The 17,695-nt window shown below is 42.0% G+C and overlaps 1 protein-coding gene across 1 annotated transcript in view; it reads left to right on the top strand.

Annotated features, from left to right (window-relative positions):
* Positions 1–996: 996 nt before the first annotated feature.
* Positions 997–17,695, top strand: part of LOC140728538 (adenylate cyclase type 10-like) — a 123,608-nt gene continuing 106,909 nt past the window's right edge. The window contains exons 1-7 of the mRNA XM_073047406.1: positions 997–1,274; positions 1,357–1,461; positions 13,638–13,676; positions 13,771–13,914; positions 16,169–16,374; positions 16,954–17,050; positions 17,133–17,221. Coding sequence (XP_072903507.1) covers positions 1,064–1,274; positions 1,357–1,461; positions 13,638–13,676; positions 13,771–13,914; positions 16,169–16,374; positions 16,954–17,050; positions 17,133–17,221 — 891 coding nt within the window. The 5' untranslated portion in view covers positions 997–1,063. The remainder of the gene's footprint in view (positions 1,275–1,356; positions 1,462–13,637; positions 13,677–13,770; positions 13,915–16,168; positions 16,375–16,953; positions 17,051–17,132; positions 17,222–17,695) is intronic.

Here is a 17,695-nt window from a genome sequence, read left to right as displayed (position 1 = left end):
ACTTTCAGTGTCAATACTTATTCTACCTCCTGCTGCTTTCAACGATACAAACAAGGACCCATGGGTCCAGCAGTTAATTGACAATAAACTCAGAGCCCAGGTGTGTATCTTCTTCCAAGGGTGGTGACTGGCCCCAGCACTCCAGTGCAATTATGAAGAACACACAGCAGTGCCTCTACTTTGTAGAAGTTTGTGAAGATTTAGCATGACATCTAAAATTCTGACAAACTTCCGTAGATGTGTGGTGGACTGTAGATTGACTGGCTGCCTCACAGCTTGTATGGAAATATCAACGCCCTTGAATGGAAAATCCTACAAAAAGTCGTGGATAGGGCTCAGTCCATCAGGGATGAAGCTTTCACCTCCACTGAGCACGTCTACATGAAACGCAGAAGCAGGAAAGCAGCATCCATCATCAGGTACCCCCACCACCCAGGATAGGCTCTCTTCTCACTACTGCCATCAGGAAGAAGGTACAGGAGTCTCATGACTCACACCACCCGGTGCAGGAACAGTTATTACCCCTCTAACATCTGGCTCTTGAACTAGCGGGAATAACTTCACTTGCTCCATTATTAAAACGTTCCCACTTTCCAGGGCTCTTCATCTCATGCTCTTGATACTTCTTGCTTGCTTGTTTGTTTGTTTAATTATTTATTGTTTTTCTTTTGTATTTGCAGAGTTTTGTGTTTTTTGCGCACTGGTTGTTGTCCCTGTTGGGTGTGGTCTTTCATTGATTCTATTATGGTTATTGGATTTACTGAGTATGCCCGCAAGACAAGGGTCGCATATGGCGATATGTATGTACTTTGATAATAAATTTACATTTATTCTGTATTTCTGCGTTATTATCATCTGTAGGTTTGGTATACCTTTTGAAATGCCGAGGTGATGACTTCAATTACAAACAGCGGAGCAGAACACGGAAAAGCGCAGATGTATCTATGTCCTCATTGAACGTGACGGGGCAGCGCAGCTTGTAAATGTCGCTGTGACCTCACAATAGGTGCCCGTGGACTCTCCGCTCGGGGGTAGTTCAGCGGACGGCAGTCGGGGCAGAGACATGGCTCATGTTCCCCAGAGACACGCTGTCAGCTTCGTCCGGCCAATCGCTCGACTGAAAGTCGACAAACAGAGAACTTACTTCGCCGGCACCTATAAAATCAGCAAACTGGCTGCTAACGTGCCTGACCTGGTGGTTTACGAGGGTGTAGACCGGCCTATCCCTGATGTGGAACATTTCCACGGCGTGCTCCTCTTCGCTGATATTTCAGGTAAGAGGCGGCAGGTGGTCGGGAGCGGGGGGTCGCCCTGAAAGGCTGTTGAGTACCTGACGCTTTTTCTGCATTACTGCAGGGTTCACCAGCCTCACCGAGACCTACACGAGGAACAGTAAGAAAGGCAGTGGGGCCGACCATTTGACCCGGACTCTCAATGGCTACATATCAGACATCGTGGACCGTAAGATATCACGAGCTAGCTTGTGGGTGGAGCCCAATTCAGCGTTGATAAAAAAAATCTTCCGTATAAGCAGCGGGGGATTCTGCAGTTGCTTATATTTTCAGATGTGTGCATGCCATTGGAAAGATCAAATTGTCATCTTTCACTTAAAATGGACTTGGGGGTCCCTGTGGAGGATTCCCTAAAGCTTAGTTTGCGGATTGAGTCGGTGGTGGGGAAGACAAATGAGATGTTGGCATTCATTTCAATAGCTCTAGAATATAAGAACTAGGATGTAATACTGAGACTTTGAAACACTAGCGAGGCCTTACTTGGAGTATTATGAGCAGTTTTGGGCAGAAAGGATGTGCTGACGTTGGAGAGGGTTCGGGGAGGTGCAGTGATCACGGGATTTCAAGTTTTGTCATATGTGTTTGATGGCTCTGGTCTGTACTCTCTGGAATTCACAAGAACGAGGGGTGACCTCATTGAAAGGTCTCTATAGAGTGGATGTGGAGAGGACGTTTTTTTTCCTATTGCGGGAAAATCTAAGACTGGAGTTCACAGCCTCAGAATAGAGGGGGCATTCTTTTAGAATGGAGGTTTGGAATTTCTTTACCCAGAGGGTTGTGGATCTATTGAAGTTGTTGCCACAGCAGCTGTGGAGGCTGAGTCATTGGGCACATTTAAGGCAGAGTGTGATATATTCTTGATTAGTCAGGGCATGAAGGGATACGGGAGAATGCAGGTGATTGAGACTGAGAGGGAAAATGGATCAGCTATTATGAAATGGTGGAGCAGACTTGATGGACGAAATCACCTAATTCTGCTCCTATGTCTTATGCTCTGAAAAGAAAACTTAATCACCAATTATTCCCTCACATATATCACCTTACAAGATTTTACTGAGTTTTTCCAACATTTTCTAATTCTGTTTCAAAATTTGAAAGAGTCCTCTGCTCGACCTCATTTGAAGAGCCTGCCAGGTATTTAAGATCAACAATTAGTTTCAGCAACAACGTTTTCACCTAAATACTTGTCAACCTGCAAAGTACAGAGTGAACTTGGCAAGTTAGGCAGCATCTATAAAAGGAAATGTTTCAGGACTTCTCTATGGATACTGCCTGACTTGTTGAGTTGTTCCAGCGATTTGAGTGTGCTGCTCAAGATTTCTAGCACCTACAGAAACTCTTGTGTTTATGATTGCCAACTGAAGAAGTTTCTTTTCAGTTTGACTTGCCATAGTGCATTCAGGAATAGGCCAACTACTCTCTTCAACACCAAAGAAAACAGTTGCCTTTTTCTCTGCCACCATTTCAAACCCAACATGGCAGATTCATCCATTTATCACCAACCTTGTCGGTCGCATAACAAGGCAGCCCAGGGCTACCTTCACATGAGAAGTTCAGTCGATTGGATCGTCACTGATTGAAACATTGAATATGAGTGAGAACATGTTTGAAAGGGTGAGGCAACGGGAGTATACTGCCCCATAGTGAAGACAGGAGCAATTGCAGGCTGAGGGCAGAGCAGATGAGATTTGAGACATTGGTGACCTGGGTTTTTAATAATTGCAATTTTCTGAGCAACATTTTTTTCTAAGCGTAAGATGTAAGTATCACTGGCAAGGCCAGTATTTATCCTAATTGCTTTTGAGTAGATTGTGTTAAACCATTTGAGCAAACATTTTGGTGAAGGTACTCCCAGGTAGTGGGAATTCCTGGATTTGGATTCTGTTATGATGAAGGAACTGGTATTTTTCTATTAACATACCATGCAACTTTCAGATTAACTTGCATTGTGTGAGTGAGCACCTCGGGTGTTTATTTTTGTCGGTAGTGGTCACAGGCTTTGATGGTTCAGTTGAAACCTCGGTTTGTTGCTTGCCTGGATGAATTTAACTCGACAACACTCAGGAATGACCAATTTCTGAGAGATACCGTGGTAGTAAAGTGTTTTGTAGATAGGACCATAAGACATTAAGATATAGGAACAGAATTATGCTCCACCATTCTATCATAGCTGATTTATTACCCCATTCTCCTTCCTTCTCACATTTTTGCCTTGGTAGTTGATGAACAGTGGTGGATTTTATAGGACATAGAACTGTACAGCACAGGAACATCCTCAGGCCCTTCAGCCCACAATGCTGTGCTGAACTAAATAAATCAGGAATGAAATGCCCAGCCTAACTAATCCCTTAGGCTGACACAATATCCATCTCCTTCCATTTTCCTTCAATTTGTGTGGCATCTAAACATCTCGTTTATATATTTAAAAAAAATTCTTAATGCATCTGCCTCTACCACCACAGCAGGTAGTGCATTCTAGGCACCCATCACTCTCTGTCTAAAATAAAAACTTGCCCCTTGCATCTCCTTTAAAATTATACCCTTTCACCTTTAAATGAATGACTCTAGCATTAGATATTTCAACCCTGGGAGAAAGATGCTGTTTGTCCACTCTATCTATGCATCTCTAATCTTATAAACCTCTATCAGATCTCCTCTCGGCCTCTGCCGCTCCAGAGAAAACAATCCAAGTTTATCCAACCTCCCGTTGCAGCACCTGCCCTCTCATTCAGGTAAACCTCTTCCACACCTTCCACACCTTTCTGATGATGAAGTGACCAGAACTCTATGCAAAACTCCAGGTGCGGCATAACTAGAGTTTTGTAAAGCTGCATCCTAACTTTCTGATTAATAGACTCAATGCCTCGACGTATAAAAGGCAACTTGCAATATGCCACCTTAATTGCCCTCCCAACCTGTGCAGCCACTTTCATGGAGCTGTGAACTTGGAACCCATGATCTCTCTGCTCATTAACACTGTTAAAGGTCTTGCCTTAACAGAATACTTTTGCGCGGCACAACCGGCAAGTGTGTTTACAGACATTTTCAATCTCTCCCTCTCCCAGTGTAGAGTGCCTTCCTGCTTCAAAACATCCCCCATTGTCCCTGTACCTAAAAAGGCCAAGATAACACGTCTGAACGACTGGCGTCCTGTCACTCTCACCTCAATAATAAGCAAATGCTTTGAGAGGCTGGTCAAGGATTACATCTGCAGCTCGCTACCACCCAGACTGGACCCCCTGCAGTTCACCTATTGACACAACCCATCGACAGATGACGCAACAGCCACAACACTACATATCGTCCTTGCACATCTGGAGAAGAAAGATGCTTATGTGAGAATTTAACACCATAATTCTCTCCAGGCTTGACAAGAAGCTCAGAGACTTCTGCCTTCACCATGCCTTGTGTAGCTGGATCCTGGACTTACTGTCAGATTGCTGGCAGGTGGTAAGAGTGGGCTCCCTCACCTCTGCCCCTCCACACAGGTGCCACTCAGGGCTGTGTCCTAAGCCCCCTTCTTTACTCTCTGTATACCCATGACTGTTATCATCACCCACAGCTTCAGTCTGCTAATTAAATTTGCTGATAATACCACATAGATTGGCTTTATCTCAAATAATAATGAGACAGCCTACGGAGAAGAAGACATCATCCCTGATACAGTGGTGTCAAGAAAACATCCTCTCCCTCAATGTCGCAAAAACAAAGGAGCTGGTTATGGACTACAGGAGGAATGGACACAGGCTAGCCTCTATTGACATCAGTGGATCTGGGGGTTGAGAGTGTGAACAGCTTTAAATTTCTCAGTATTCACATCACCGAGGACCTCACTTGGTCTGTACATACTGGCTGTCTGGTGAAAAAAGCACAACAGTGCCTCTTTCACCTCAGACTGTTGATGTTTGGTATGAGTTCCTAAATCCTGACTGGCTGCATCACTGGCTGGTATGGGAACAGTACTTCCCTCAATTGCAGGACTCTGCAGAGAATGGTGTGGACAGCCCAGCACATCTATAGATGTGAACTTCCCACTATTCAGGACATTTACAGAGACAGATGCGTAAAAAGGACCAAAGGATTATTGGGACCTGAGTCACCACAACCACAAACTGTTCCAGCTGCTACCATCTGGGAAAAGGTACCACAGCATTAAAGCCAGGACGAACAGGCTTTGGAACAGCTTCTTCCACCTGGGCATCAGACTAATTAATTCATGCTGATACATTTCTATACATACATAAATATACATACATATTATAAATATGTACAAATTTATGTCTATAAATACATACTGTATTTCTATGCTATATTGACCTGTTGTACATACTATTTATTATAAATTGCACATTTAGACAGATGTAACAAAGATTTTTACTTGTGAAGGATGTAAGAAATAAAATTAATTCAATTCAATTTCTCTTTTCATTTGACCTACCAAGTTGCAACACTTCACATTTGGCTAGGTTAAACTCCATTTGCCATTTCTCTGCCCATGTCTGGTAATTGATCTATATTCTGCTGTGTTCCTTGCCAGTCTTCTATGCTATCCACAACACCACCACTCTTTGTATCATCTGCAAACTTACGAATCCACCCATCAACATTTTCATCCAGGTCATTTATATTGGTCACGGTATAGATCCCTGTGAAACACCACTAATCACAGACATTCAGATAGAATAGTTCCCTTTGACCACCATCCTCAGTCTTCTGTGGGCAAGCCAGTTCTGAATCCATGGATCCTATGCATCTTAATCTTCTGGATGAGCCATCCCATGAGGGAGCTTGTCAAACACCTTACTAAAATCCATGTAAGCAACGTCCACATCTCTACCTCCATCACTCACCCTTGTCATCTTGCCAAAAAACTTAAGTTAGTAAGACACAACTTGCCCTGCACAAAGCCACGCTGGCTCTCTCTAATTAGGCTGTGGTTTTCCAGATGCTCATAAACCCTACCCATAACAACCCTCTCCAGTACCAGAGATGTGGAACTCATTTGGTCTATTATTTCCAGGATTTTCCTTCGTTCCCTTCTTGAATAATGGAGTAACATTAGCTACTTGCCAGTCTTCTGGGATCTCTGGTCTCTCACCTATGGGTGGGTGGGTGGGGGTGGGGGGGGGAACACAGTTGTTGGTCATGGCTCCAGTAATCCCTTCACTTGCCTCTCTCAGTAACTTGGGATATATCACATTATATCCTGGGGACCTATCCACCTTAATGCTCTTTAAAAAAAAAACCAATGCTACCACCCTAGTGTATTAATACTCTCAGCACTGATCTCCCTGTCATCCTCATTCTTTTCCTTGGCAAATACAGATGTAAAGTATTTACTAAGGATCTCGCCCACATCATCTGTGTCCAAGCAAATATTCCCTCCTTTATTCTGAATGGTCCTACCCTCTCCCTAGTAATCCACTTGCTCCTGATGTATGTATAGAATGCCTTGAATTCTCTTTATTCCTATTTGAAGAAAGTTTAATTGCCCCTCCTGGCTTTTATAATTCCCTTCTTGAGTTCTTTTCAGGCCTCAAAATTCTCAACTCCTCTGTTTTATTCCCACTTCCTTTATATACATTTACTTTTCCATCTTGACTAGGTTCTTCACCTCCCTTGACATCAGAAGACCACTAAAGGACATCAATTTTCTTTATTTGAAGCCACTCCATGGTTGCTCTGGCAGTGTGTGTTGTGTACTTGCCCTGTTGAAAGATGAACTTCCTCCCCAGTTAAGCTTTCTATCAGAGGTTAGCAGGTCTTTATCCAGGATCTCTCTGTATTTAGCAACATTCATCTTCCTATCAATCGCAACCAGTTTTCTGTTCCCTGCTGCTGAAACACATCCCCATAGCATGATGCTACCTCCTGCATCCTCAGTAGGGATGGTGTTACAATGCAATATTAGATTTTACCACATGTGCCGCTTTGGGTTGAGGCTAAAATGTCTCATCCGACCACATTCTTCCACATTTTTACTGTGTCTTCTAAGTGATGCTTTGCAAAGTCTTTATGGGCAAGATTATGCTTTTTTTTTAAAGGCAGGGCTTCCTCCTTGACGCTCTTCCATTAATACTCTGTGTTCAAGGCTTTGGAGCTTGTGGAATGATGAAATTCATCTTCATTTGCGGCCACTGTCTTCTGTAGCAAACTCAGAGCCCCTCAACCTGCACGCTGGGAGTGACCACCTCAGTCAACATTTAATCATTGAGGGGTTGAGCCTCCCGAGTGGTTCTGACATCTACTTCCAGCTCCAGTTCCTAGACCTTGTCAGCCAGGAGCTGAAGTTGGGTGCACTTGCTGCAGATGCAGTCATCTCACAGGAGGAGCAATTCACCTCCGTAACCATGCTGCCTGTACTGTACTAAGCATTTACAGACAATAAAAAAAATTACCTTCTCTCTGAAACCTTTGAGTTTCACACTTAACTAGATCACTTGTTCAGCCTCTTCTCACTGAACTTGTTATGCCTTTGGCTCCAACTTCTCCAAACTACAAAGTGTTTGTAAGTTCCACAGTTAAAAATAAATGATAACAAATGACTCAGCATCTTTAGCTTCCACCTGTTCTCACCTAACCCTGTTCAGACAAAGCCTGACTACTTTAACACTGGCTGCTCCACTTACACTTCACTACTTTTTATTTGTTTAAATGAAACTCACTCCCAAAGAAACTTATTCTTTTTAAATGGCTGCCACCCTGCAATAACATCACTTTTTCACTTGTTACTTCCGAGTTATATCAAACAAGAAGTCTTGCTCTTTGGATGATGTGCTCCTTAGGAACTGTTGGAGACACATTCATCCAGATATCTCGAGAATATTCCATCACATTACTTGTATATCTTGGAGATACTGTGAATGGTTTGTAGAGGTGGTTAGTGAGTCATTATCACATGATACCCAGCCTTTCAACAGCTGTAATAGTCTTTGTATTTGTTTTTTTTTGTTATTGATAATACAGTGACATAACTGAAAATGGACTAGGGAGAGCCAGTGGATTTAATGTACCTGGGCTTTCAGAAAGCCTTTGATAAGGTCCCACATAGGCGATTAGTGGGCAGAATTAGAGCACATGGTATTGGGGGCAGGGTACTGACATGGATAGAAAATTGGTTGGCAGACTAGAAACAAAGAGTAGGGATTAACGTGTCTCTTTCAGAATGGCAGGCAGTGACTAGTGCAGTACTGCAAGGCTTGGTGCTGGGATCACAGCTATTTACAATATACATTAATGATTTAGATGAAGGGATTAAAATGACATTAGTGAATTTGCAGATGACACAGCTGGGTGGCAGTGTGAAATATGAGGAGGATGTTAGGAGAATGCAGGGTGACTTGGACAGATTGGGTGAGTGGGCAGATGCAGTTTAATGTGGATAACTGTGAGATTATCCACTTTGGTAGCAAGAACAGGAAGGCAGATTACTATCTGGTGTCAAGTTGGGAAAAGGGGAAGTACAACAAGATCTAGGTGTCCTTGTTCATCAGTCACTGAAAGTAAGCATACAAGTACAGCAGGCAGTGCAGAAAGCTAATGGCATGTTGGCCTTCATAACAAGGGAAGTTGAGTATAGGAACAAAGAGGTTCTTCTGCAGTTGTACAGGGCCCTGATGAGACCACAGTTGGAGTATTGTGTGTAGTTTTGGTCTCCAAATTTAAGGAAGGACATTCTTGCTATTGAGGGAGTGCAGCGTAGGTTCACGAGGTTAATTCCCGGGATGGCGGCACTGTCATATGTTGAAAGATTGAGGTGACTAGGCTTGTATACACTGGAATTTAGAATGATAAGAGGGGATCTGATTGAAACATATAAGATTATTAAGGGATTGGACACACTAGAGGCAGGAAACATGTTCCCGATGTTGGGGGAGTCCAGAACCAGAGGCCACAGTTTAAGAATAAGGGGTAGGCCATTTAGAACAGAGTTGAGGAAAAACTTCTTCAACCAGAGAGTTGTGGATCTATGGAATGCTCTGCCTCAGAAGGCAGTGGAGGCCAGTTCTCTGGATGCTTTCAAGAAAGAGTTAGATAGAGCTCTTAAAGATAGCAGAGTCAAGGGATATGGAGAGAAGGCAGGAATGGGGTATTGACTGTGGATGATCAGCCATGATCACATTGAATGGCGGTGCTGGCTCAAAGGGCTGAATGGCCTACTTCTGCACTTATTGTCTACTCGGCGGTTTTGATTATGGGAGATTAATAATTTAATTACAAGGTAGGTAGTCAGACTTGTGTAGAGATCATCAGTTCTGACAGCTAAGGCTTAAATGTTACGAACTGCATCTCATTTGGCACCTGAACATTGTCCAAGATTTCCCGCATGGTGTTATCAATTCTTTCACTTATGAAGAGTTGCAAATGGGACTGAACAGTGTGAGATCATCAATATATATATGTACCTCTGATCTTATGAAGGAAAGTTATTATTCAAGTAGCCATAGAACACTACAGCACAGTACAGGCCCTTCAGTCCTCCATGTTGTGCCGACCCATATAATCCTTAAAAAAAAAAGTACTATACCCACACTACCCCATAACCCTCCATTTTTCTTTTATCCATGTGCTTGTCCAAGAGGCTCTTAAATATCCATAATGTTTTAGCCTCCACCACCACCCCTGGCAAGTCATTCCAGGCACTCACAACCCTCTGTGTAAAAAAAACTTACCCCTGATGTCTCCTCTAAACTTCCCTCCCTTAATTTTGTACCTATGCGCTCTGGTGTTTGCTATTGGTGCCCTGGGAAACAGGTACTGACTATCCACCCTATCTATGCCTCTCATAATCTTGTAGACATCTATCGTCCCCTCTCATTCTTCTATGCTCCAAAGAGAAAAGTCCCAGCTCTGCTAACCTTGCTTCATATGACTTGTTCTCCAAACCGGGCAACATCCTGGTAAATCTCCTCTGCACCCTCTCCATAGCTTCCACATCCTTCCTATAATGAGGTGACCAGAATTGAACACAATATTCTAAGTGCGGTCTCACCAGAGATTTGTAGAGTTGCATCATGACCTCTCTACTCTTGAACACAATCCCCCTGTTAATGAAGCCTAGCATCCCATAGGCCTTCTTAACTACCCTCTCAACCTGTGCAGCGACCTTGAGGGATGTATGGATTTGAACCCCAAGGTCCCTTTGTTCATCCACACTCTTAAGTAACTGACCATTAATCCTATACTCAGTCTTCTGGTTTGTCCTTCCAAAGTGCTTCATCTCACACTTGTTTGGATTGAACTCCATCTGCCATTTCTCTGCCCAACTCTGCAGCCTGTCTATATCCTCTTATAACCTTCGACAACCTAGAGCTCCATCCACAACTCCTCCAATCTTCGTGTCATCCACAAATTTACTCAACCATCCTTCCACCTCTACATCCAGGTCAGTTATAAAAATCACAAGTAGCAGTAGCCCCAGGACAGATCTCTGTGGCACTCCACTAGTCACTGACCTCCAGGCAGAATACTTTCCTTCCACAACTACCCTCTGCTTTATTCCTTTAAGCCAATTTTTTAAACAAACAGCCAAGGTTCCACTTATCCCATGCCTCATGACTTTCTGGATGAGTCTCTCAAGAGGGACCTTGTGAATTGCTTTGCTAAAGTCCATGTAGACCACATCCGCTGCCCTACCCTGATCAATTTCTTTTGATACCCCTTCAAAAACTCAATCAGGCTAGTGAGGCATGATCTTCCCTTCACAAAGCTATGTTGACTATGGCTTTTACCTAGAATTTTCCCTGCGGAACTCTTTCACCGATGTGCTAATGGGATGATTGCCCTTGAACAAACACAACCATCTTTCTAGGTGCAAAGCATGACTCCAGTTAATGTAATGCTTTGCCTTCTAAATTGTGACTTCGGTTTTACTGGGAACTGTTCATGGCATACTTTGTCAAATACTTTCTTGATGTTGAGGGCAGCCTCTGTCACACTGCGTTGGGAGCTGGCACTTTTGACCATATTTGCAATGGACCAAGTATGTGATGAGATTGGGAGCTGTAATCCTCTAAACTCCAGAATGGACTGGAGCAAGCATCATGAAAATGAGCAAGTGCATCTTGATGGTTATGAGTAGCACAATAGAATACTTTCTTGATGTGGGCATATTCAGGCAGTGCAATACTGTCCTGTGGTGGACAGGAAGGCTCTATAATGTACAGTCAAAACTGCCCAACACATCACTGGAACCAGCCTACCTGCCATCAAGGACATGTTTACAGAAAGGTACCTAAAAAGGGCCAGGAACATCATGAAGGATTCCACACACCTTGCTCATGGACATTTTGTCCCACTGCATCAAACAGGAGGCGATATAGCATCCATACCAGGGCCACCAGACTCAATAAAAATTACCCATGTTGAGGACCTCTGGTTTCCTTCCCTTCAAGTGAGCAATCAGCTCTAGGGTCTTGCTGAGATTGAATGAGAGGTGGTTGTTGTGGCAAGAGCAAGGAGCTGATTATAGACTTCAGGAGGAGGAAACGGGAGGTCCATGAGTCAGTCCTCATCAAAGGAACAGAGACGGAGAGGGCTAGCAACTTCAAATTTCCTTGTGTTACTATTGCAGAGGATATGTCCTGGGCTCAGCAAGTGGAATTACAAAAAAAAGCATAGCAGCGCCACGACTTATGTAGAAGTTTGCAAAAATTTAGCATGGCAACTAAAACTTTGACAAACTTCTATAGATGTGTGTTAGAGAGTATATTGACTGGTTGTACCACAGCCTGGTATGGAAGCACCAATGCCTTTGAATGGAAGATCATACAAAAAGTAGTAAGTACAGTCCAGTCTATCACGGGTGAAGCCCTCCCACCATAGAGCACATCTACATGAAGCATTGTTGCAGGAAAGCGGCATCCATCATCAGGGACCCCACCATGCAAGTCATGCTGTCTTCTCACTGCTGCCATCAGGAAGAAGAAATGGGAATTTCAGTACTCACACCACCAGGTTCAGGAACATTTATTACTCCTCAGCCATCAGGCTCTTGAATCAGAGGGGTAACTTCACTCAACTCCACTCGCCCCAACACTGAAATATTCCCACGCCCTATGGATTCACTTTCAAGGGCTCTTCATGTCATGTTCTGTATATTATTTATTATTTTTGTTTCCTTTTATATTTGCAGTTGGCTGTCTTTTGTATGTTGCCTGTTTGTCCTGTCGGTTGCTGTCTTTCATTGATTCTATTACGTTTCCTGGATTTACAGAGTATGCCTGCAAGAAAACGAATCCCAGGGTTGTACATAGTGACATATGTGCTAGGATAATAAATTTACTTTGAACTCTGAACTTTGCTTTCCCCAAGCATTAAGAATGATCAGCACCTTTACCCACTAACTCCACCACTACTTTGTTATTTCCCGTCAGTCACCTTAGGTGCTGCCTAGCAAAACTTTATGAACATAGAATCAATATGTATATAAGCTATCTTATGTATTTATGTTTATTGTGTTCTTTACCTTCTGTGCTCTTTTTAGTGCTCCATCGCATCCAGAGCAAGTTATTTTGTTCCCCTTACACTTGTGCACAGGATGTAGCATCAATCAATCTTGAATCTTCAACGGTGAAGAGAAAGGGGAAGGCACTAAGTGTGCAATGTTCAATTTACCAGTAAAATACTCCCTGTTAATGGCTTAGTCTAGTGTGGTACTTAGCCTATTTATTGTTAATAAAAGACCCCTAGGTACATTCACCACATTGTCTGACAGCTTCCAGATTTTAATAACACTAGTCGGCTTGGCTAGTAGTGCCACTAGCTTTGAGTGTACCTCCAGCTGCAATTATCTGTATCTAGTGTTCTCAGACACATCCTCATCACCTGGAGTAAATTGTAAAGGCCCAAATAAATCAATCACTTAGCACTTGCTGTTGAATATGGATACAAAATGATTCACTCTGCTGGTTGGTTTGAACTGCTAGCTTCATTAAAAACGATTTTTAATCCCTCCAAATCTATGATAATGCAGGAGATCTAGCCTCTGCAACCCTTTTTCTAAAAAAAAATAGTGAGATACAGCACGGAATAGGCCTTGCTGGCCCTTCAAGCCGTGCTGCCTGGCAACCCTAGCTTGGGACAATTTACAATGACCAATTAACCCACCATCCGATACGTCTTTGGACTGGGAGAGGAAACCCGTGCAGTCACAAGGAGAATGTACAAACTCCTTACAGACGGCGGCAGAAATAGAACCCGGATCACAGGCGCTGTAAACCATTTTGCTGACTACTACGCTACCATTCCATAAGGAAGGAACACTGTGGTGATGTGGCCGTTTCATTTTAATTCTCACTTAAGTAATAATTACACATAATTCTTATTTCCCCCAATGTCTTTTAGATATTCTTCAAGCAGGAGGAGATATTGTAAACTATGCAGGTAAGAAATTGCAAATTATCATAAATTTGTAGCTTGTGGTTATTTTGGATGGCACCAGTTTTAGTGTGAGTATGATCATTTTGTTCCCTCACAGGTGATGCACTGCTGGCATTGTGGAGAGAAAGCAGGAAAGTTCTGAGTCAAATACTCACACTGGCTGTAAAATGTAGTCTGAATATCCAAGATAAATGTGACAATAGGGAAACTGAAGTGGGAGTGAAACTCCGAGTAAAAATAGGTAATTGCTAATTATTAAAACTTGCCACTTAATGTTAAATTCTAATTTTAATCGATTTATGCTATACGGTGAAAGTTGAACATTTGTTTATACTGATAGTGTATCTTTTACTAGTAAACCTGATTTATTACTAAGTATAATTTTGTGCTAATGTGATCAGTTGAATGATAAGAGAATAAATTTGAACATCATATCATTACTTAATCAGATGAATTGTTATGTTTTAGCGATGATTATTTAATGAACCACTAATAACTTGCTAATGCCTGTTTTTATGGGTGATGTGAAGATTTGCCTCTACCAAAGGAGGTGTAAGGCGCTTCTTCCCTCTTCTTGCCTGCAGGTCACCCTTAAGCAAGGGGTAGCATCTGCTTAGCTCCTCTTCCCACCCCCCACCCGATCAATGTCACATGAAGCCACGGGAGGAGGTGGTGCACGTCACAAGTCCTGGTTATGCGACAGCTGATGCCAGGCAGATAATCTCTGAAGAGTATTGATAATGGCTGGGGTTGCTCATCTTGTAAAGACACTGCCCAGAAGAAGGCAATAGCAAGCTATTTCTGTAGAAAATTTGCCAAGAACAGTCATGGTGATGGAAAGTCAAAAGATCACCCACGTCATATGACATGGCGCATAATGAATGAATACCTATTTTGTCAATGATGAGGTTTTTGACAAACCTTGTGACGTTTTAACTCATTCCTCTCTTCCATGCTGGACAAAGCTATTTGGAAGCCATGAATCTATATAGGGCACATTCATCAACATATTTCTCCATTCATTTTTGCTATTCAGTGATCCATAGTAAGTCCCCAAATGCATAGTGATTATTCACTTGCTAAAATCTATATTTTGTATCGTGTGGCCAAGTGGTTAAGGCATTGGACTAGTGATCTGAAGGTTATGAGTTTGAGCCACAGCCGAGGCAGCGTGTTGTGTCCTTGAGCAAGGCACTTAACCACACATTGCTACAGTCCACCCAGCTGACAATGGGTACCGGCAAAATGCTGGGGGTTAACCTTGCGATAGACTGGTGTCCTATCCGGGGGGGGGGGGGGTGAGTCTCGTACTCTCAGTCGCTTCACGCCACGGAAACCGGCATAAGCACTGGCCTGACGAGCCTATAAGGTTTGGGATAGACTTTAACTTTAAACTTTAAAATCTAATATAGCTAATATAGCTCTGCCTTCTTAATTGTCTTGTGGCTTCTACTGTATTCTTTCTAGTAGTTACCTTAAAGGCCTTTCTCTTAACGTATAACTTTTAGGCAGCTATAACACATTGAGCATATTGTACATTATGTGTTATTGTACTTGCTCTTATGCCAAGGTGAGGCTATCTTCTGGGTGGAGGAGCAACACCTTGCATTCTATTTGGGTGGCCACCAATATCAACTTCTCCTTCTGGTAAAAAAGTTCTCCCCTCCTTCCTCTATTCCCCACTCTGCCTTTTACCTCTTCTCACGTGTCTAACATCTCCCTCTGCGTCCCCTCCAACTTCCTCTTCTCCTATGGTCCACGCCTCTCCCCTGTCAGATTCCATCCTCTCTAACCCTTTACTTTTCCCACCCACCTGGCTTCACCTATCACCTTCTAGCTATCCCTCTTCCCCTCCCCCCACCTTTTTATTTTTGCATCTTCCCCCTTCCTTCACAGTCCTGAAGAAGGGTCTTGGCCCGAAATGTCAACTTTTTTCATTTCCATAGATACTACCTAACACGCTGAGTTCCTCCACTGTTTTGTTACTTCATTTTTTATGTATCATTACAGCAGCCTTATTTTAATGAAGATTTATTATTTCTTAGAATCTTTTTCTGTTTCTTTTAAAATTCCTTGTACTGTACTACATGACATAAAATAAGAAGCAAAAACACACAAAGCATGGGGGATCTAAATCCAAATAACTGGCAGATAGTAGGTGAAAAGAGAGAAACACATGACATATTTCTGTGGTGCCCACAGGACTACTTACTGAAAAACATATGTATCTGAGAACCCAGAGAGGAGGAGACCACTGTACTCAGTTTGGTAACAGGAGGTTACCTCCAGGACATTACCTCCAGGAGATGGACTCTGCCCTACAAAGTATATGAAAATGGTGTGGATATATGAGACTCTTTGTTATTGTGAATTCAAGGATGCCCTGTTGTTATTAATAGTAAAGGAGAGAAATGTGACATTATCACAATGTTAGCAAATTGTAAAGCATTGATGAAAAGTTTAAGTTCTTCAATCAGTGGACACTCTCTTTACAGGTATTTCGGCAGGGAAACTGTCCAAAGTGGTAATGGGAGATGAAGAATCTCGTTATTATGCATTAATTGGTCGAGCAATAGATGAAGTCCGGAAAGCTGAGGGACTTGCTTCAGCCAATACTGTTATTTTATCCCCAAATGCATGGGAACTGTGTGACAGAAACAATCTCGTCGTTGAAAAGATAGAAAATGAAAGAGCTGTAAGGGTAAATCCAATATTTTCATTTTTTGTTTGTCCTTGTTATTGACCTTGTTTACATTGGTCATTAATATTTGTAATATATTTGAAATAGATATTATTCTTCAATTGAATAAATTGTTCCTATTAACTTTTTAAAACTTGTATTGCAATGATTTCTGTTTTCCCATCCATTTTTGATGGTAGACTGGGTGAGGTGTTCCGTATTTACAGATATAATTTTTTTTATTGTAAATTGTTAAATATGATTTCTGAATTAAATGAATGTGATAATTGTTAGTCCCGTTTCCAATACTGACGTTTTCACTGTTGTATCTAAAAGTCTATTTTTTAAATTTTCACATTGATAAAGATTTGTATTATTTATACCTGTTAAACATAAGCTTAGCAATAATGATGTTGGCAATATAGAATCATAGAAAATTACAGCACAGGAATAGACTATTTGGCCCATCTAGTCCATGCTGATCCCTTTAAAATGACTACTCCCATTGACACAACAATTCTAACTTCATAGAAAAATCATTTATTGTTTATCACAAAACAAATTATACATTTATTTTAAAGAATATGTTTTGCAATGCAGGTGCGATACATTAAGAGAGATCCTCAATTTTCAGTTGAAAAGTATGTAAATAAACAAGGAACACATTTGGAATTTCAAGAAGTTGGTGTGAGTAAAAGTACGTTAATTTTATTGCTGAGTTTTCATCGTTGGCCACCTGTCACGTGGTCATAAAAAACTGACTTTAGATTCATTTTCAGACGCAATAAGGAAAACAGCGAGATTATTGCCAAATCCACAACTCGAAGCAGTTCTCCGTAAATATCTCCTGAAAACAGTTTTACTAAAGGTATGAAATATCAACATTTTTATTTATCAATGGATTTTTCATGTCTGATCCTCAATGTATTATCACCTTAAGGTGTTTGGCAACTGGTGGGTTCCTAATGTATACGTGTAGCTTGTGAAAAGTTGTTTCAGCTTTGTGTGAATATGAATATTGTTTGAAATTCTAATCTGTGTTTTTGATATGAATAATGCCATTGTGTTTACTTCAATTACAAACCTTCTGAGTATATTACTTCCTCTTCTTACTACCCATTATGTCACAGACATTTGAGGCAGCAATGAAGGCCCTCCATCTCTGGCAGGGTATTCAGGGCTTCCTTCATTGTGTCAGTAGCTTCCTCTCGGTTTTCACTACTGTCAGTCATGCAAGTCCTGGGTGGAGATTCAGGAATACTGTTGCACTCAGATGCGGAAGGATTCTTCATTGCTGTTTCTGTAACAATTTTGTTTTAGCAGTCAGGCTTGTTAACCCTGA

The sequence above is a fragment of the Hemitrygon akajei genome, chromosome 5, assembly GCF_048418815.1.
Source record: "Hemitrygon akajei chromosome 5, sHemAka1.3, whole genome shotgun sequence".
NCBI lineage: Eukaryota > Metazoa > Chordata > Chondrichthyes > Myliobatiformes > Dasyatidae > Hemitrygon > Hemitrygon akajei.
This window is presented reverse-complemented; position numbering and strand designations above follow the sequence as displayed.